Source organism: Piliocolobus tephrosceles, chromosome 14 (genome assembly GCF_002776525.5).
Source record: "Piliocolobus tephrosceles isolate RC106 chromosome 14, ASM277652v3, whole genome shotgun sequence".
NCBI classification, from domain to species: Eukaryota; Metazoa; Chordata; class Mammalia; order Primates; family Cercopithecidae; genus Piliocolobus; species Piliocolobus tephrosceles.
The window spans coordinates 82,121,994-82,143,221 of NC_045447.1; the positions used below are offsets into that span (position 1 = coordinate 82,121,994).

At 41.3% G+C, this 21,228-nt stretch overlaps 1 protein-coding gene across 6 annotated transcripts in view; it reads right to left on the minus strand.

Annotated features, from left to right (window-relative positions):
• DOCK8 (dedicator of cytokinesis 8) overlaps positions 1–21,228 on the minus strand; it is a 238,921-nt gene that overhangs the window by 126,259 nt on the left and 91,434 nt on the right. For all 6 annotated transcript variants that reach the window (XM_023213223.3, XM_023213218.3, XM_023213224.2 and 3 more), the window contains 6 exons: positions 19,609–19,694; positions 12,984–13,050; positions 10,501–10,650; positions 6,199–6,279; positions 4,290–4,449; positions 1,954–2,090 (listed from right to left, as the gene is read on the minus strand). In XM_023213223.3, the coding sequence (XP_023068991.1) occupies positions 1,954–2,090; positions 4,290–4,449; positions 6,199–6,279; positions 10,501–10,650; positions 12,984–13,050; positions 19,609–19,694 (681 nt within the window). The remainder of the gene's footprint in view (positions 1–1,953; positions 2,091–4,289; positions 4,450–6,198; positions 6,280–10,500; positions 10,651–12,983; positions 13,051–19,608; positions 19,695–21,228) is intronic.

A 21,228-nucleotide genomic window follows, 5' to 3' on the forward strand; every position in this document is an offset into this window, starting at 1 on the left:
CAAATGTTTGAAGGTGGAGAAAGCATGTTCCCATCTCATTTTCTTCACATTTGTCTTGAACAGGAAGGTGAAATATAAATGCTGCCCACCCCCACATATGCCCAAGACGGGTCAGGAACTCTGCCAAGGGACACATATGCATGATCTCCAATCCTTACAATGACCCAGTAAGGTAATTAGATAGATATGTCTTATTCCCAATGAGACCATTCAGACTTGCTTAAGTACCTTGTCCTCCAAGGTCATAAGATTGGTGTATGCTGAATAGAAACCTTTTCCGACCCTTACAATTTCTATTATGTGGCACAGTGCACAGGCTCCCTCAGCATCCCTTTGGCACTTCAGTTTGTTAATGTAACCCCTTTAAATGCTCCATGAAGACTGTAGCTATGGAAAACTTTCCAAAACAGAGTCAGACCAAGTGAGTTTATTTTAAGTGTGGCAAAATATAACTAACATAAAATTACCATCTTACTCCCCCCTTTTTTTTTTCCTGAGATGGAGCCTCACTCTGTCACCCAGACTGGAGTGCAGTAGTGCAATCTCAGCTCACTGCAACCTCCACCTCCCAAGTTCAAACAATTCTCTAGCCGCAGCCTCCCAAGTAGCTGGGATTACAGGCATGCACCACCACACCTGGCTAATTTTTTGTGTTTTTAGTAGAGACGGGGTTTCACCATGTTGGTCAGGCTGGTCTTGAACTCCTGACCTCAAGTAATCCACCTGCCTTGGCCTCCCAGTGCTGGGATTACAGGTGAGAGCCACTGCGCCCGGCCCATCTTACCTATTTCTAAGTGCACAATTCAGTAGTGTTAAGCACATTCGCATTGTTGTGCAACCAACCTCCAGAACGCTTTTCTCTTGCAAAAAAAAAAAAAAATCTGAAACTCTATACCCTTTAACCAGCGATTCCCCATCCCCTCTATCCCTAGACCCTGGCAACTATCATTCTACTTTCTGTCTGTATACATTTGACAAGTCTAGGAAGTTTTAACTTTTTTTTAATAGTCTTGATGTTTACTGAGCTAACGAAGAGTACCATCTGGAATGGTCACCTTCTCTGAGCGAGCAGGGAGCCCTGCAAACTTGCACATCAAGCAGTAGTGAAAGTGGAAGCTTACACATGAATAGCCAGGCCAAGAAACCCTGAGATCCACCGGGAAGATGTCCCAACCAGACTGTTGTCATAGCTTAATGAATGGATTGGCCAAGATAGTTCAAACAGGATGACAGTTTGTATCATGAGGACCAAAACTTAATCCTTCTCCCAGTTAAAATAGCTGACATTCATTGAGTACTTACTGTATCCCAGGCACTCTAAAAAGAGCTTGACAGGTCTCATGTCACCTGACCTTCCTACAAGCCACATGAAGTTAAGTACTATTGCTCCTGTTTTCTGGCTAATGAAATTGAGTCTTCGTGAATGCTGTGGTTTGAATGTCCCCTTCAAAACTCATGGTGAAGCTTGGTCCCCGTGGTGGCAGTGTTGGGAAGTGGGGCCTTTAAGACGTGATTGAATCATGAGGACTCTGCCTTCATGATGGATTAATCCATTCACAATGGATTAATCCATTCACAGATTAATGGATTAATCTGTGTCACAGGAGGGGAACTGGTGGCTTTACAAGAGGAAGAGAGACCTGAGCTAGCATGCTCAGCCGCTCGCCATGCTCCACCTCAGGACTCTGCAGAGAGGCCCCGCCAGCAAGAAAGCCCTCACCAAGTGTGGGCCCTCAACTTTGGATTTTTCAGCCTTCATAACTTTAAAAAACAAATTCCTTTTCTTTTTAAATTACCCAGTTTCAGATACTCTATTATAAGCAGCAGAAAATGAACTAAGACAGTGAGGTTAACTAATTTGCTCTCTTAATCACTACATATCCTCCTCGTGTGGGTTCCAGTGCCCATGTCAGTATGGGGAAAATCCAGACACACTGTAATGTAAAGAGATACCTGCTTGAAAAAGCTGCTAACGCTCAGGGTGGAGGTTTTGAAGTTGGATCCAACCCCATTTTCCTCCAAGGAGAGGGCTCTTTCAGAAAGCCTTCTAGATTGGGCCAATGTCCTCCGTTCACCCACTGAGCTTCTTCCTTTAAGAAAAACAAGTGTCATTCCAAAGTATGCCTTTCTGTTCAAACACACAGCAGTTATTAACTCTACAATATATATGTTTAAAGCCACTGATCAGGAACACTGAAAATGGCCATCCTTGTTTTGAATGAAAATGTCCTTCCATTGGCTCCTACCTTTCTTAGTCCTCCTGTTGGTGTTCTTAATCCTCCTCTGACCAGAGGAGAGAGGCCAGGAGCAGCCATGGGCCCCTCCCACATGGAAATTAGGGTAGACCAGATGCCACCCGGCAAGAGTCCAGAGCTATGGCCAGAACAGGGTCTCCTGATAAGCTTTATTTAGTTAGCACACTGTTTGCTTTTCTTTTATTTCTATATTTGCATTCCACTGGGAGAGGCATGTACTCAAATGCCCCTAAAGGCATTCTGGATTGTGATCCAAACATGCAGGGGTCAGCCTGTGGACATTCTGAATCCCAGCGTTCCTCTGCTCTCATTATGTGGACCAGGCAGCAAGGTTGAGTTTCTGCCTTGGGTGATCTGCCCAATGGGAATTAGAACCCCAAATCACATCCAGACTTGGGCTGGGAGTTGTTTCTTATCCCTTTTTGGGATTTGGGTGGAGATCTTGTTGCTTTTATATTGCAAAAACTCACAGGTTCTGTTGTAAATAATCAAATTGCTTAGAACTAGAATAGTTCCAACTCCTATCTTTGAATATCTTCTTATCCTTAATTCTTACCATGACGCTGAATTAGAATTTCTTGCTGCCTCTACCCACCTAAACTTGCCATTCTGCCTCAATATAATACACGACATCTTTGCATCTTCTGGTTGCTCCTTAAGAATCAGTCTTTGTTGTAAGGTTATCCTTGACCTAGAGATGACTGAGGCCTCAGCATGCCCTATACCTGAATTACCTAGCTTGGGGTGCCTTCTAAGCTGTATACATAACTCTTATCAATAAGTTACTTGGGTCTACATAGATGACTTTAAAGAAAGCTGTGGCAGGAAGATCAGGATGTGGTAAAGTGAGGTTTGTTATTGACGAACCAGAAATAACCCAGGAGTTCTGACTGGTGATTATGTACCAGTAACTCCAAAATAGCAGCAGCAATCACAAAGTGTCCTTTCCTCCACTTCCCTGCTCAAGGTAGCACTTCAGAAGTGGCTTAAGTCTTAGCTTAAGGAATGCATGAAAAAATGTGAACACAGACTTATATGTTTGGTGGATACAAAAGCATTTAGGGAAACAGAAATCCCACCACAGGTGATGTGGGCAGGTCCACTTGAAAACTTGCAACCCTTTTGAAAATTTCCACACCCAAGCAGCGTAGGAATGAATGATTCAGATCAAGGGTGAGATGATGAAAAAGAAATATGCTAAATAAACTAACAGTAAATAGATATTCTTTGGATGCCCATTTTTTCATTGCACTTGGCAAAGTAAACTTTAAAGAACTAGAAATTTTGCTGGGAAACTTGAGTTTTTTTCTTTTTTCTTTTCTTCTTCTTCTTTTTTTTTTTGAGACAGAGGCATGCTCTGTCACCCAGGCTGGAGTGCAGAGGCCTGATCTTGGCTCACTGCAACCTTGCCTCCCTGGTTCAAGCGATTCTCCTGCCTCTGCCTCCCAAGTAGCTGGGATTAGAGGCGTGCACCACCATACCCAGCAAACTTTTCGTATTTTTAGTAGAGACAGCGTTTCACCATGTTGGCCAGGCTGGTCTCGAAATCCTGGCTTCAAGTGATCCACCCACCTCAGCCTCCCAAAGTGCTGAGATTACAGGCATGAGCCACCATGCCCTGTCGAGTTTTGCTTTTTGAAGGCTTTGTAACAGAGGCTTTTTTTTTTGCAGGTTTAGGAATCAACCACGGTGTCTCTGCTTAACACGCTACAGATGGTTACTACATTTTCTTGTTAAAGTTTTACTTTAGAGAGGGGGTGGCTACCAAAAATTAACTTATTTAAGTGTCATACTATCTAGAAAATCTTACTATGAGTATACTTAATCTTTACCAATGTTCATGATGATTTCTTTTGGAGATCACTGTCCAAATATATGTAATCCAGTCGTAATAGTGTTTAATTCTATTTATCTCCTTCTTCCTCTCTACCTGCCACACCTCACTGTGCCCCCAGCCCCCAGCTACTAAGCTGTGTACCTGAGCAGTGGCACACTGGGGAGCCCTCCCTTTCCCACTGCAGGTGAAAATCTTACCAACCACAGAGTCCACATCAGTTACCTCCCTCTCAAGGGTGGAGACGTTGAAGAAGCTTGATAAGCTTATGGGTGCCCAGGCAAAGGGCATCCGGTATTTCCCCAAACGCTGGCAGAAGGATTCAGCTTGGAGTTTTAGTTTTTCAATCTTTTCTTTACTCTGGAGGAAAATGGAAAGAAACAAGCTGAAACAAGCATCAGCACCAAGTCAACTGCCTCCGACCTGAATATGACAGCCATCTCTAAAATCCAAACCCTACTCATTAAAAAGAGTAAATACATATCTTCCCACTAAAAAATAAAAACAGTGAACAGGCAGAAAAATGACGCACTTGGGCCAGTCTAGCTGATAAGGAAATAAAGATTAAAAAATGAGGAGTTTACAAAAAGGCTACATTTAATTAGTAAAATATACTTTTAGCTAACAAAAACAAAAAGGGACTCATTACACCAGATTACCAATTCTTTTGGTGGCTGGCTATGTGACTTGGATTTGCATAAGACAATCTTGAAATCAAGTTTAGTTTATCATCTATCAAGCTCCCAAGTGAACCTATTTCTCCAAAAGTTGCCTTGGAAAACTCCAAAAAGTTCTAAACAGTTTCCTAACAACTCCTTAGGAAGTTTACAACACTTCCAAGGTGTTCTTTCTGAGTTCAGAATAAAAGATAGATTAAAAAAAAATGCCTTGAGCTCAATATATCTCACCTGACATTTATGAGTCTGTAGAGTACAATACTAATAAGGTAGGTCTTATTCCAGAAAGGCCATTTTTTTTTTTTTTTTTTTTTTTTTTTGTGACGGGGTCTTACTCTGCTGCCCAGGCTGGAGTGCAGTGGCACCATCTCGGCTCACTGCAACCTCTGCCTCCTGGGTTCAAGGGATTATCCTGCCTCAGCCTCCTGAGTAGCTGGGAATACAGGTGTGTGCCACCATGCCCGGCTAATTTTTTGTAGTTTTAGTAGAGATGGGGTTTCACCATGTTAGTCAGGTTGGTCTCAATCTTCTGACCTCATGATCTGTGCGCCTTGGCCTCCCAAAGTGCTGGGATTACAGGTGTGAGCCACCATGCCCAGCCAAGGCCATGTTTTAAAAATCACACTGGGAATCTTTGCAATTGCTGCTAAGAAAAGATATCCTTTTCATAGGCTCAACACCTATGCTGTGCTAATGAATATATAACGCATGGTAGTGACAGCCAATTCCCAGTTATTTGCATACCTGAAAGGGCAGGGGCCCACGCTGTGGAGGAAGGCCAGGAGAGCTCTGGCACTGTTTAGTTTTGGGGCCTCTGTGGACCTCCCAACCAGCCGAGTCAGAGCCTCAGAACGAAGACAACAGGGGGTGGCCTTACCCCAAACAAGTTATGTGATCACACCTTGATGTATGTCAACATTAGAAAATCCAAGGATTTATTTCTCTAAAAACATCATCATCAGGCTGGGCGTGGTGACTCACACCTGTAATCCCAACACTTTGGGAGGCTGAGGCAGGAGAATCACTTGAGGCCAGAAGTATGAGACCAGCCTGGGCAACACAGTGAGACCCCATATCTACAAAAAATAAAAAAACTAGCCAAGCATGGTGGCATGTGCCTGTAGTACCAGCTGTTCAAGAGGCTGAAGGGGGAGGATCACTGGAGCCCAGGAGTTCAAGGTTGTAGGGAGCCGTGATTGCACTATAGCACTCCAGCCTGAGAGATAAAGGAAGACACTGCTTAAAAAAAAAAAAAAAAAAAAAAAAAGTCAGTGACCAGTTTCCTTTTCCTCTTTTATTGAATTACATTGTAATAGTGTCTTATATAGGGACACATTAGGGACTAAAGCCCATGAACTATTTTGTGTAACACTTCTGAAAATAGCAGCTTCTTCTACGATGTCTCCATTTAACAATACTCAAATTACCATACCTTTCCACCATCACTTTCTTTGATAACCAGGTAGGGCTCTGCACAGTCTCCAATCTCTCCCTGCTGCAGGACTTTTTCAATCTACCAATAAAAATAATATTAAAATGAGGCACATAAATTACATCCATATAAAGGAATCTATGCAACCATTGAAATTACATTTTATGACAATATTTGATGACATAGGAAGATATCTGTGATACATGTTTTTCGATTAAAAAGTTTATATAAAGAATAGCACATGATTTTGTTTAAAAATTATAAAGGCATATTAAAAGGGTGACAGTAGATACACAGCAAATGCAGCAAGTGTTAATAGTAGTTATCTTTGTATGGTGGGATTATGTGTGATTTTTATTTTCTTCCCATTGCTTATGTGTATTTTCTATTTTAAACAATAAACATGCATTATGTATATAATAAAAAAGGCAATAAAAGTTATTTTATAAAACAAAACCCAGGAGACATATGTAAGAAGTGGAAAGCTCATTTTCTTTATTATTGCTTACAATGTAAAAAAGAGATACGGTCTCTGTGAAAGTGGGGTTTTGGACTAAAACTTTCCACGAAATGAATGCCTGAACTGAATAAATTATCTGTAACTGTCGCCTTTGTAATTCCTATTAGGGCTAATTCTCTGGACTTAACAGACTTGGAAAGAAACTCAAAAGCATTGGGATGTGCAGCTTCTCGGTTTGCTAACTGGTTGGTAATAGGAATGAATGCTGGTAATAAGAATGAATGAAGTGTCTTCTGTCTTGCTTCAGGTAAAGTGACTGGCTGGCCAGTTGTCATAAATTTGGGCACCATATTTAAAAGAAAGACAAGGAGAAATTTGAAATATCCTAACTCTCTGCTCAAAGAAAATTTAACTTAGATGTTGAAGAGTAAAACCAGTGGATTTAGTCCTAACAGTTGAGATGATCCTTGAAGAAGGAATTTGGGTCAACATAGTCCAAAAGGGACACATACTTAATAGGTGCTGTGAGTTAGGCACAAAGTATTTAACAATCCCCATGATAAAGGGGTATTTATGGGGTTTCAAAGGCAGCAGCCTGAGGCTACTCAATGAATATCTGCTCCAGGGAGGACTCCAAGCAGGAAGTCTCTCTTCTCATAAAAGAAGTTCAAAACCCCCTCCCATTGCCACAGCCTGAAGAGAAGGCGAATCCCACTGAGAGATGCACCACACTGAAAACATAGGCACATAACACTTGAGCTAGAAACTGACCAGTATTCCTGGTAATCAGTAATCATTTACTCATTATTGAGTACCTTCTATATGGTAGCAGCTGGGGAGATAACGTGGCGATAAACACTGCCCCTATTCTCCTGAAGCTCATAGTCAGGAGCTTGTAGAACAAATTGGAAGGAAGCTAATTTTTCTATGAAGTGAACGGATTAAAAATGTGGTCTTTAGAATAAATTCTGAACAGAGATTAAGAACTTCTTAATTAGGACCCTGAAGCAAGGAAGGGGAAAGCCACAGCTTCATGCACTAGTAGCGTGTATCATGGAAGATACAGGAAGCAGGAGAATTCAGATTTGACCAGACCAGCAGATACTACAGCCCTGGCTGCAGTGGGCCAGGAGAACTCCAGGTACTTCATGAGAAGGAGCTGCAGGCTGACATGAGAACCTATTGTTTGGTCCTTCATGATTTATGCAAAGGTGTGTAATGAAATGCATGACTCCTCATAACCATGGAAAGTAGGACAAAGGAGCCTATCAGATTAACCTAAAACTTTTCTTAAGGGAAGAGACTACTTTCTGCTCTATTCAGAAGGGGTAGCATTAACACTTGGCATATCTATTTTTTTTTTCATATTTAATAGCCATTTATTGTTTACCTAATTACGGTATGTCAGGGTGTTTTTACATACATTATTTCAATTTTCTTCAAAACCACTCAGGCACAGGGATCACTGTCCAAGTAGACTGAGAGACCAGACTTGCTGAGTTTGCTACAGCAAATGTAGCAAAATAGGAATTTGAACCCATTTCTTCGAATGCCAAGTTGTTTTTTAACTGGATTGTAAACTCTTTGAGGTGAGAAATTTACCATTTGAAAGACTTCTAAGGTGCTAGGCTCGCTGCTTTGTGTTTTCTCAAACTATGTGGCTCTCACATAAGGACAGGCACATGGCAACTTATTAAATATTTACATTGGGCACGGCATACCTATTTTTAAACAACATTTGAAAAGTTTCCAATTCACTCCCATTTTCACTCTTCTTTCCTTGATTGTAAAAAAAACCCTTTTTTAAAAAAATTTCACAAAATCTTGAATTAAACCTTTAAGCAGAAATAATCCCTTAAAGTCATATTATATGCAACGCCTGAACGAGATGACGCTGCCTAAAATACAGCAAAGACCCTGATGTTCAGCCTGGGAATATAAACAAAAAAAGAAAGAAGCACCTCTCATCAAATAATGTCCGCCTGGATGTGCTAAATAGTTTAACACCATTTACTATGTATTTAAAGGGAAAGAAGCAACAATGATGGCATTATGATAAAGAAAAGCAAAGAGAAAGCCAACCAGAGCCTGTCCTGCTGAGTAGATTTCAGTTTCTTAAATCTATCCAAACACTTTGGTATGTTTGTTATGCCAAATTAACACATTTGCATGTTTGAAAATTTTGGAACATACCTAGTAAGTGATAGTAACCAATGGACAACCACTGTTACTTGGCAGAATATGATGGATTAATCAAGAGAAAGTCATCCACTGGGAAGTAGAGTTTGAGATAAAATTTGGCTCTACAGAACTAGTGTTGGCTTCTTCGGTTTCCTAGGCTGACAGAGAAATGTGAACTTACCTACAGGGCTACCACAGCGGGCTTTAATTTTCCTGTATGTCTAAGTAATATTGCAATGAAAAAGAGACACATTAAAGTTTGACAACAATAGAAGTGTCTTTTCAGCAGTATAATTTTAACTATACTTTCTATAAGCTTAAATAAGTTCCCTCAAGCTACAGTAACCTCTCATAATCTTTGTTATATGGTGTTAAAGAAGCTAGAATGAAAAGGCGTTTGCCATCTGTTAAGTGACCTCCAAGCTACCTGAATTGTTTGGAATCCATGAGATCATGGGGCGATCACTGAGACTACAGACATAAAACACTGTACTAACGAGACAATGTTCCAAACCTAGGAGGCTGGGTGCACATGAAATCAGACACTTGAATTTGTTTTGTTTTTACAATGTTTTTACAGCCAGGCGCAGTAGCTCACGCCTGTAATCCCAACACTTTGGGAGGCCAAATGCAGGCAAATCACCTGAGGTCAAGAGTTCGAGATCAGCCTGGCCAACATGGTGAAACCCCGTTTCTACTAAAAATACAAAAGTTAGCCTGGTATGGGGTAGTGGGTGCCTGTAATCGCAGTTACTCGGGAGGCTGAGGCAGGAGAATCGTTTGAACCTGGGAGGTGGAGGTTGCAGTGAGCCAATGTGGTGACACTGCACTCCAGCCTGGGTGACAAGAGTGAAACTCCGCTCAAAAAAAAAAAAAAAAAAAAAAAAAAGAGTCAATAAGACCAATCATCTGGCCTAAGGTAGGTAAAATACCTGATGCTTTTTAACTTCTAACCAGTCATTTTGGTGTACAGAGAAAGGATCTGGTTTTCTTTTAACAGCAAACAGTATAGTCTAGAATGAAAGGCTCTTCTACTTATAATTGCCACATAGATTTCAACTCTCATTAGAGACAGTCTGTGACATGGTAAGAAGAAAAAAAAAAAAAAAAAAAAAAAGGGAGGGTGAAACTTGAAAACCACAGCCCACACTTCAAATTGTAAGAGCTTGGACTTGGGAACACTTAACTATGCATCTCTAGAGCAACATGAACATCGTTAGGAAACTCTAGCCCAGAGATTTTGTTTCTTTCTCTACAGCAGCTTCTCCGCACCAGGTCACCGAAGGAACTCTCCTTAGTTAGGAGAAGGGTGCCCAAGATGTGCCAAGCTTTATTCTGTAGTCATGACTATCCACTGAGGTCACTTCACAGGTGAGGAAACTCAGACCTGTCTCTGGAAGACCAGGAAATTGCCAATGCCATTTAATTACTAGGTTGTAAAGCCAGGACTCAAACCTAGGTCAGTATGACTCCAAAACCTAGTCTTTCCAGTATCTGAAACAGTTGACTTAGAAGGGAAAAGGGGTAAATTGAGAAGGAAACAAATCGAATCTCAGAGGATATGTGGACACATTCTGAGGTTTCGTGCACCCCAAACATGTGCTGGGAACAACGCAGCAATGAAAACATCAGATTGGGCAAATCAGATCGTGTTGAACTACCTTGACTACCAGGTAGATGTCTGAGGACGGGTAGGTGACCGAGAAGACTGCAGATCTTGCCTGACTTGATGCAGCCACCGTAGGTGTGTGAGCTCGCAGAAATCCTTTGAACTGGTCAGAGTTCAGGTCACAGTGAAAATTTTCTGAGATCTGTAAATGAGCAGCAAAGTGAAATACAAATTAGATCTGTTGTATTCATGGTTTAAACACGTTAAAAAGGAGTAAAAACATCACAGAGAAATTTTGCCAAAGGAGTAAGTGTAATAATCATAGATGTGGGTTTAGGAAAGTGGCTGCTGGATAAATCTGATAAATGTTTTGTCACAATGTCTAGGTATTTTGGAGCCATTTGAGAGATGTTCCTTGAAACATTTAAATGTTTATTAACCCACCAGTATTTCCTGAGTATCGCTGATGTGCTAGTTAACTTCACTATCGAAGAGCAGGATCGCTGCCCTCAATTAGTTCACAATTAAGAATGAAGGAAGGACCAGGTGTGATCCTAGCACTTTGGGAAGCCAAGGCGGGTGTATTGCTTGAGCTTACGAACTCAAGACTGGCCTGACCAACATGGTGAAATCCTGCTTCTATAAAAAACACAAAAACTAGCCAGCATGGTGGCACATGCCTGTGGTCTCAGCTACTTCGGAGGCTGAGGTGGGAGAGTTGCTTGAACCTGGGAGGCAGAGGTTGTAGTAAGCCGAGATGACCCCACTGCATGCCAGTCTGGGCAACAGAGTGAGACCCTGACTCAAAAAAAAAAAAAAAAAAAAAAAAGTGAGAGAAAATGCAAACATATAACTAACTGCAGTAAAAGCAAACTACAAGTCATCACATGCACACAAAGAAGCATTGTGGAAGTTCCAGAGAGTGACAGGACATTTGCAGTTGGGTGACAAGGACAACTTTTCAGGGAAGCAGCACTGGAGATGGATGGGCCTTAGAAGATTCTGATAGGCAGTGGTGGGGGGTGACGATGCACCAGGGAGAGAGTACAGCACAGATAAATATCTCAGAGGCTTGAATGCTTGGGGGAAGCTTAGTTAACAGACAGTGATCCAGCTTGACTCTGTATAGACTATGGTCAAAGAGAAGGTAGAGGAACGCCATCATGAAGAAAGCCTGGCATGGAAGCTGAAGAGTTTGTTCTTAACATTGTAGGCAGTGAATCTTAGTGAAGATTCTGAGCAAGAACATGATGTGAGCAGTGCTCCTAGCTCTCTTAATGTCGTATTACTTAAGAGCCACTATATGGTTGGGTTCTCCCCTTCATCACCAAGAGAGTTTTAGTGGGGAGTGGCTCCCCAGGCAGAGACTACATTTACCAGCCTCCTTTGCAATGAGGGGTGATCATGTGACTGAATTCTCTCCAATGAATTGTGAGCAGAAGCAATGTGTCAAACTTCCAGGCCTCCTCCATCCTTCTTTTCTCTTCTTCAGGGGCAGCAATGGCAGTGACAAGAGTGATTTGGGGAGGGCACATACTGAAGATGGAGGAGCCACTGCCAGCCTGCATTTCTGAATGGCTGCGTGGAACGGAGGGCTCCCTCCTCCTGCCCTGGATGGTTAAAGAAACAAAGACAGCAACTTCTTGCTTATAAGCCAGTAGTTTTCAAAATGTGGTCCCCTGACCAGTAGCTTCAGCATCACCAGGGGACTGTAAGAAATGCAGATTCTCAGGTCCAACCTGGACTTACTGAATCAGAAACTCTGTGGGTGGGGCCCAGCAATCTGTTTTAACAAGTCTTCCAGAGGATTCTGATGCATGCTCAAGTTTGAGAACTACTGCTTTAAACCACTGAGTTTGGGGTTCTGCTTGTTTTAGCAGCTAACCTATCCTAACTAACACAAATCTCAGTTATTATTAGTATTTATGCAGGAGATAGCTGTTTCCTTAAATACAGAATGATTATGGGTAAAGAAGGGCAGAAGTGTCCATCCTACTCTGGATTTGCTATTGCCGTCCTCTTCCAGGAGTCACAAAATGACTAAACGTTAAAAACACATGAGAGGTCTTGGTCACTGTTTTCATTAAAAGCATACTATAGTTGGTGAGGTCTGAACTCTGTAACAAATTGAGACCTCTACCATGTAAGACGCCCTTCAGTCATGATGAGCCAATTTCACAGTGCAAAGAACTCTCAAACTGAGGAAGCTTTACATGCACATCCAAGCTTGTTAAAAATATATTTAAATGGGTTTGTTTTATACATAACCCCATGTACTGACTATTTCATTCTTTCTCTATTCCAACCAGGCCAGCACCTCCAGTAGCCTTTCCCTCAAAAATTCTTCAAAGATCACAAATTATGTTCTCAGACCACTGCTTGAAAAATTGCAAAGGCAACAGAACTGGACCCATCAAAGATCATTTGCTTTGAAATCTGATAGCTTCTTGCGGCAAAGAAGATTTAAAAACATACACCCAAAGAATCATACACATTATATGTGCCTTAGGGATGGATTTTTCTTTGCTTTCTTACCTTTTTCCTTTCTTTAACATCGTAGAGGGCAATGCTGGCAAACAGAGGCTCAATTTCAATCTCAAACCTATCACAGAAAGAGAAGAAAATCTATGTGGCTTTAACTTACATAATTTTGAATTTTCTGACAAATGCTTGGCCATATAAACTGGTTAAAATGTGAGCAGTTTCCAGAAATATTTGGAAAACTCCAAGTATATAAGAATCACACTGGGATATTAATGGAAAACATGGGAGGTTTGTGAAAAATTCCTAATCATTTGAGATCATGGTGGACACTACAAAAGCGTGGTGGATATTTTTGGGATGTCTCCCAAAATTGCTTATTGGCAGCGCTGCAAGAGAGAGTGGGCTGAAGGGACCTTAGTCTGATTCATCTTCTTATCATTGTAACTACTGTGTTTTCAGAGGGTAGACTTTCTGTCTGAGGTAATGGACTTGTTCACATTTCACATTTTATTGCTAGGATAGTATCTGTTTCACAAGTGTAAAGATATGGAACCAACCTAATTGCCCATCAACTAATGAGTGGATAAAGAAAATGTGGCATATATGCACTGTGGAATACTACTCAGTCATAAAAAGGAATGAAATAATGTCTTTTGCAGGAACTTGGATGGAGCTGGAGGCCATTATTCTAAGTGAAGTAACTCAAGAATGGAAAAACCAAATGCTGTGTGTTAGTGGGAGCTAAGCTATGAGTATGCCAAGGCCAACAGAGTGGTATAATGGACCTTGGAGACTCAGAAGGGGGATAGTAGAGGGGGATGAGGGATAAAAAGCTACATATTGGATACAATGTACACTACTTGGGTGATGGGTGCACTAAAATCTCAAACTTCACCACTATACAATTCATCCGTGTAACCAAAAACCACTTGTACCCTAAAGCCATTGAAATAAAAAAAATTAAAGGATAGGATATATTTTATTCAATTCTAAGGAATGGGGATTTCAGATAGCAAAAAAAGAAAAGTTCAATTGCTTTTCCTTAGAGTTGTAGTGGGACAGTCAGAAGAAGGCTGGGTTTTGACGGGAATGAATGTCTGGCCCTTCCTACCTCCATTACTGGGGAGTTGCTGAGTTGAGGTCAGGGAGGCAATTGAGCACAGCAGATAAACACTGAGGTGCCTGGACCCCAGGAGAACTAGAAAGAGGAGCCTCATATTGGCCCTAATTGCCAATTCCCCTTGAAATGGTGAATCCCAAAGCATAATCCTGGTGCATTATCTGCCTTTAGTATCCTGGTGGACATTACAGGTGCACATAGAACACTGATGAATGTTTTCCAAGTTTCTCAGCTTCACATCCCATAGCCTTGGATGTTACCTGCAGAGAGCCCCAGTCCACCATTACCTCAGATGTCATGTCAGAAAGCCATGTTTTCTCTCCGGGTATATGTGAGAGAATGTCTTCATCAATGGATAGCTTTGTCTCAAATGAGGACGTTTTAGAATAATATTTGGACAGAGTATGAGCACAGACAAAAGGGTTATTTACTCAAATGACACCTTTGGAAATGAGGCAATTTGGAATCATGGCAGACTCACAGGGCACCCAGGCAGAGACCTGGACTCTGTTACTCTTCTACCACCTGCTAATTCTGCGATCCTAATCAGGTTACTTACCTTCCCAAATTCCATTTATTTTTTCTGCAAAATAAGGAAAGGATGCTTGCCTTTCCATTTTCCAGGCTGCTGTGAGGATCCTGTATGATGATGTGTGTGAATGTCTCTTAACAACAATGCCGAGTAACAGCACTTTTCACAATAGCCAAAAGGTGGAAGTAACCCATGTGTCCATTAACAGATGTATATATGAGGCCAAAACAAAATGGGCTACATACATACAATGGAATATTATTTAGCCATAGAAAAGAAGGAGCTACTGATACATGCTACAATATAGATGAATGTGAGGACACTATGATAAGTAAAAGAAGCCAGTCACAAAAAAACAGTTACCTTATGATTCCCCTTATATGAGGCACCCAGAGTAGTAAAACTCGTAGAGGTGGAAAGTAGAATAGTAGTTGCCAGGGGCTGGGGAGTAGGGAAGATAAGGAGGTATTGTTTAATGGGTACAGAGTTTCAGTTTGGGAAGAGAAAAATTCCTGGAGATGGATGGCGGTGATGTTTGCAGAACAATGTGAATGTTCTCACCACTGAACTGTACCTTAAAAATGGTTAAGATGGTAGATTTTGGCCAGGTGCGGTGGCTCACGCCTGTAATCCCAGCACTTTGGGAGGCCAAGGCAGGCAGATCATGAGGTCAGGAGTTCAAGACCAGACTGGTCAACATGGTGAAACCCCGTCTCTACTAACATACAAAAATTAGCCAAGCAAGGTGGCGTATGCCTGTAATCCCAGCTACTCAGGATGCTGAGGCAGGAGACTCACTTGAACCTGGGAGGCGGAGGTTGCAGTGAGCTGAGATCGTGCCATTGCACTCTAGCCTGGGCAATAGAGTGAGACTCCATCTCAAATTAAAAAAAAAAAAAAAGACGTTAGATTTTATGTTATGTACATTTTACCACCCAAAAGCCCAGTGTTGAGGATTTCTATGATTATTCTATTATTAGGTAATTGCAGATTAATAGGGGGCTTTTTTTTTTTTTTTTTTTGGAGACGGAGTTTTGCTCTTGTCACCCAGGGTAGAGAGCAATGGCACAATCTCGGCTCACTGCAACCTCTGCCTCCCAGGTTCAAGCGATCCTCCTGCCTCAGCCTCCCCAGTAGCTGGGATTACAGGCATGCACCACCACGCCCGGCTAATTTTTGTATTTTTAGTAGAGATGGGGTCTCACCATGTTGTCCAGGCTGGTCTCGAACTCCTGACCTCAGGTGACTCACCTGCCTCCAAAGTACTGGGATTAAAGGCGTGAGCCACCGCACCAGGCCAATTGGGGGCTTTCCTGTGCCTAGGCTCACCAGCTGCTGCCTGGCATGGTCAACCTATAGTTAATTGTGTACTCCCTACTACACAAAGGGCCTGAATATTGCTGTGATATACTTAGGTTGGTACTGAGTGATAAGTCCTCTGTGGTTCAGAGAAAGAAAAAGAGAATTAACATTTATTAAGGACTTAAAATTGTGCTGTAATAAGTGCTTTCCACACATCAGCCTCTTTACCCAACTACAGTGTAATGCAGATATTATCTGCATTTAATACACCAGGACACCAAGGTTCCCAGAGATTAAGGAACTTGGCAAACTCCTCAAAGTTAGGAATTGGCACAGTCAGGTTTTGTGCCCAGCCATCTCTGATCACAGAACCTGGGCTTTTTCTGTGAGTGTCTGTTCTTCAAGTGTAGTCCCCAGAAACTAGCATTTTGAAGCAAAAGAAGTTTGCCAGCATGCAGGTTTCTTGATCCCACCTGAGACCTACTCAACCAGAATCTTTTGAAGGAGACTGCTATGGTAGGTCCTGCAAAACCCACATTTAAAATAAACTCCCTGGGTAAATTTTCTGCACATTAAAGTTTCACCATCAAGAAGACTCCTAAGAGCTGCGATTACTTTTCATAAGATGGTATTAAATCTTAAAATATTTCTCCACTTAAAATACAAAACAGAAAAATACTTTGTTGTCATTCTTTTTTTTTTTTTTTTTTTTTTTTCTGTTACAAACACTTGCAGAATTGGCAGGAGCCAATTCTTTCTGTATCTTTGAGGGTTTCTATATTTCTGAAAAGCAATACAGAGACAGTTATAGATGTCCACAACTTTAAACAAATTCTTCAGCTGCTAAAACATGTAGTATTATGAATAGAATCCTACATATCAACGTAAATGGGAAAATATTTGCCATTAATATTACCCTTATATTTTTACTATTCATACTGTCACATTCTAGGCTTACCTATAAAAATTTGTTTCTTTCTTTCATCTAGTTTACTCTAAGTAGTTATTCCTAGGGCTGTTTTTTTGGTCCATCTCTTCTCTTGCAGTTATAGGTTAGTATGGATACTATTTAAAACACATGAGCAGGCCAAGAGCACCTGGCAAATATGTCAATTTGACTTAATTTCTGCTTTGGCAGTTGTGGGGACATCACTAGAAACTGTACTTGACAATTTTCATTGAGAGATATTCAAGTGACTCCTCTTTTTTTAATTTTAGAGATAGGGTCTTACTCTGTCACTCAGGCTGGAATACAGTGGCACGATCATAGCTCACTGCAGCCTTGAACTCCTGGCCTCAAGCAATCCTCCCACCTCAGCCTCCCAATGTATCTAGGACTAAAAATTAACACATCTATTAATTTTTGGTAGAGACGGGGTCTCGCTATATTGCCCAGGCTGGTCTCAAACTCCCGGCCTCAAGCGATCATCCCACTTTGGCCTCCCAAAGTGTTGGGATTACAGGTGTGAGTCACTGCAGTTGGTCTCCATTAAAAATTTTTTTAAATAACACATATCTCTCTTAGTGGCTATGTTTTCTCACCTGTGAGAACAGCTGCCTGTTATTCATTGGAGAGGTCTAGAAAGCTTGGTAATGAGCACCATAGAGAATTCCTGCCATCTCAAATGACATAGTCACTGCATCTAAAAGTAGCCTGATGATGCATCCTGTGGGGGCAGGTGGGTCCCTCAGACAATAGCGAAGGCTTCCTAAACAATGCAGAGGGGAACAGCCACTTCCAGTCAGTCCTCCTGCTGACCAGACAACGAGGAAGCTCCCACTTCCAGGCTGGTTTGCAAGGGCTAGAGCTTGCTTTTCTGTGCCCACTACTTGATACTCAGCTGGTTTACAGGCTGCTCATTTCTCCGTACAAAAGGCCCTGAAGCCCCTCTGGTAGAACTGGCCAGCGGGAGGAGACTATAGCATCAAGAGACCATCCATAGCTGTGCGAGCAGACTTGCTGGCTTGTATTCTGAGGCAGAAGAAGTTGGCAGAGGCTATGTGTTACAATCTTAGAAGTTTGTGGTAGGTAGGAACTTTGAGACCATAAGGTCTATCAACTTCATTTACAGGGCAGAACTCAAGATCCCAGGGAAGTCCCCAGGGTCGAAACCCAGCCTTACATCCAGAATCCAGATGCCTTCTCACTGCAAACCAGAGCTGCTGGGGGGACCCACGAAATGACTTTGAGAGACCGATGACCCATCTAATAGCATCTAAATAAATGTTACGCTTCTGTAGCTTTGCTTAGTTATATATGTACAACTTTGAAGTTTTCATCTATGGATTTGAAAAGAACTAATTCTTGAAAATAGCAGTCTGCAGAGAGGAAGAGAGGTGTGGCGGCACTCTGGGGGTACACAAGACAATCTATTGCAGTGCAAGAAGAAAATACTAGAATTGATTCAGATGTATCAAGTTCATTCTTTAAAATTTCTCAGTTATATGTTTTATAATGTAGATCATGTTAATATGAAAGTACAAAATTAATACATGTCTATAGAGGATTTGTTTTTAACTATCAAAGTATACAATTGAAATGTTTGGATGCAACTGCTTTAAAGTAGATATGGCAAATAATTGGCCTACAAGATGAAACCAGACTGTAGTTGTGTTTAAATTATATGGTGTTTATAAAGGGAATGAGAAAATCTTTAGGGAGTCAGCATATTATGCAGAAAAATCTGGGTTTTCAGCTTCTCTTGAAAAAATAGAAAAGACAGTTGACAAAAATGGGCCTGTTTATTTGGATGGCAAGAGTTTGTTGCTAGTAGTGAGTGCCCCGTTAACATGGTTTACTACAGTCCCCACCACTCCCTATTGTCCCCTGGCACTAAGACTGAGTTTCAGTTGCATTTATCATTGTGTTTCAACAGTGGCATACTGGTAAATGTTTAACAAATAATCTCTGGGTGCTGAGGGTGGTGCAAATGTGTAGCATTGGATGATTTCTACATTGTAAACACTTTCACCATGGCCAAATTAAAGTTACCAACGTGACTTCACTGAACACAGGGTTAGGAAGAGATGTGCACCGTCAGCTCTCATGAGTTAGTACAGTCAACTCCAGCACACCACCGATTTAAGTGTTATTTTTCTTAATGTAGGTCATTTCACTCAATTACCGTACATGCCTACTTTAGTAGACATTTGTGTTTGCCTTCTCTGTTATAGAATAATGACTGCCAAAAGGTTGGTAGAAAAAAAATCCACAGGAATAGACTCAAATGGTGCCCTGTCTGCTACTCCACAGCTGCCCACTGTTAAAAGTATTTTGGAATGGGCGCAGTGGCTCATGCCTGTAATCCCAGCATGTTGGGAGGCCGATGCGGGTAGATCACAAGGTCAGGAGATCGACACCATCCTGGCTAACACGGTGAAACCCTGTCTCTACTGAAAATACAAAAATTAGCCGGGCGTGGTGGCGGGCACCTGTAGTCCCAGCTACCCGGGAGGCTGAGGCAGGAGAATGGCGTGAACCCGGGAGGCGGAACTTGCAGTGAGCCGAGATGGCGCCACTGCACTCCAGCCTGGGTGACAGGGCGAGACTTCGTCTCAAAAAATAAAATAAAATAAAATAAAATAAAATAAAATAAAATAAAATAAAATAAAAGGATTTTGGGAGCTCCTTTCTGATTTAAGCTCTGACAATAAAGACAACATCTGTATGTAAAAGGCAAGATAAATCTCAAAGTAGTGGTAGTGTGTTTGTTGATACTTACTTCAAGGTCAGCAACTTGACCAATATTCTGTTGCCCAGGTGTTCCTTGGGACATTCTGGTACTGGACGTATTTCCACAGCATCCTCCTGTTATTAATCACATCATAAGGAAATCATTAGTGAATTCCATGAGGAGGTCCAATTAGAGTTAACCCAGGGAAGGGAAGGATACCCTCCACGGATCAAGTTAACTTAGGTTTGCTTTTTTTCCTAACACTCTGCCTTTTATGAGAAAGTTTGCCTTCCAACCCCCAACCTCAAAGTCAGAATTTACAGCAAACAGTTTCTCCTTTTAGAAACCCAAGCATTTAAGACAAAGAGACTGAAGCAGGAAGGAAGGAAATGTGAACATGGATATGGCTTAGTAACATCCACCAGATGGCATTGCAAAATCTTATACCTATTGTTGATGTTTTGTGTGTTTTTTGCCCACTCTTGTTACACATTTGGAATATTTCTCCTGTCAAGGGCTTTACTAGTAAGTATGTGAGTTTCAGATTTGAAATCTGAGTCAGAATGATTCATTAAGGCTGTAAACCATCGATCCTATAATACAGAGTCACTTTCTCAGTTCACTGTTTTCTTAAACAGATGATAGAGACTTGGGGTTGAACTGACAAGTTCTAGACAGGCTTATGCAGTTAGAGCTTGCTAAAGTGCTAGGTACATGAAATTTAATAATGACAAATCAAGAGCTCTACCTGTTTATTTTACCGCACAGAAACTGAAGACTTAAAGAGAAATATCAAGTCCCTATTGTAACTTTAACATCTACATCTGAACTATCGTTCTATGTTAATTATGTTGATATATGCAAAAATAAGCAATGCAAATCCTTGAAAACAGTAATTCCCACTCTTGCAGTATGCTTTCCAAACACTGATGAGTGCTCTGCCAATTGCAAGGGTCCAAAGACGAGGGTCACGTCTCACTGTCTTTTCCTGGGAGCTTTCCACTGAATACCTCACGGCAAGCCTAACATTCTTGGAAATAGCAGTAAAGTCACCTTCCTGGTAAATGTGTACCCACTTTGGTGGAATGATCAATGTGGTAAGCTCATCGTTACTCCAACTTCTCCCTGTGGTCCCCATTCCTTGTGGTTATGGTTGGCCATGTTGCTGGGTAGAATGGCTGAGTTTATTTCAGAGGAGAAGTTGTTTTGATGCCTACTCGCTCAGGGCTATCTGGACTTTTTAGGATCATTGGAGCAGGCATATCTAAAGGGAAGATCTCCCTAAATGGAAAACAACCTGAAGGTAGAGACACTCATGGAATTCTAGGACTGCCTTTGGTCTAGATTCTAATTTTTAAAATCCTTTCAAAAAAGATTTTCATTTGGAAAATTTTAAAAATTTTAAACATACACAAAAATTGAGAGAGTAATGCAATGAACCACCATCAACCCATCACCTAGCTTCGACAAGTTCAATTCATGGGCATTCTGGTTTCATCTATTTACCCACTTACTACCTTTCTAGCTCAATACTGGATTACTTAGAAGCAACTTTCCAGAGACCATATACATATATAAATAATTCAGTACATATCTTTAAAAGATAAAGACTTTTAAAAACATATAGCAATCCATTATGCCTAAAAATTAATAATAATTTCTTATTGC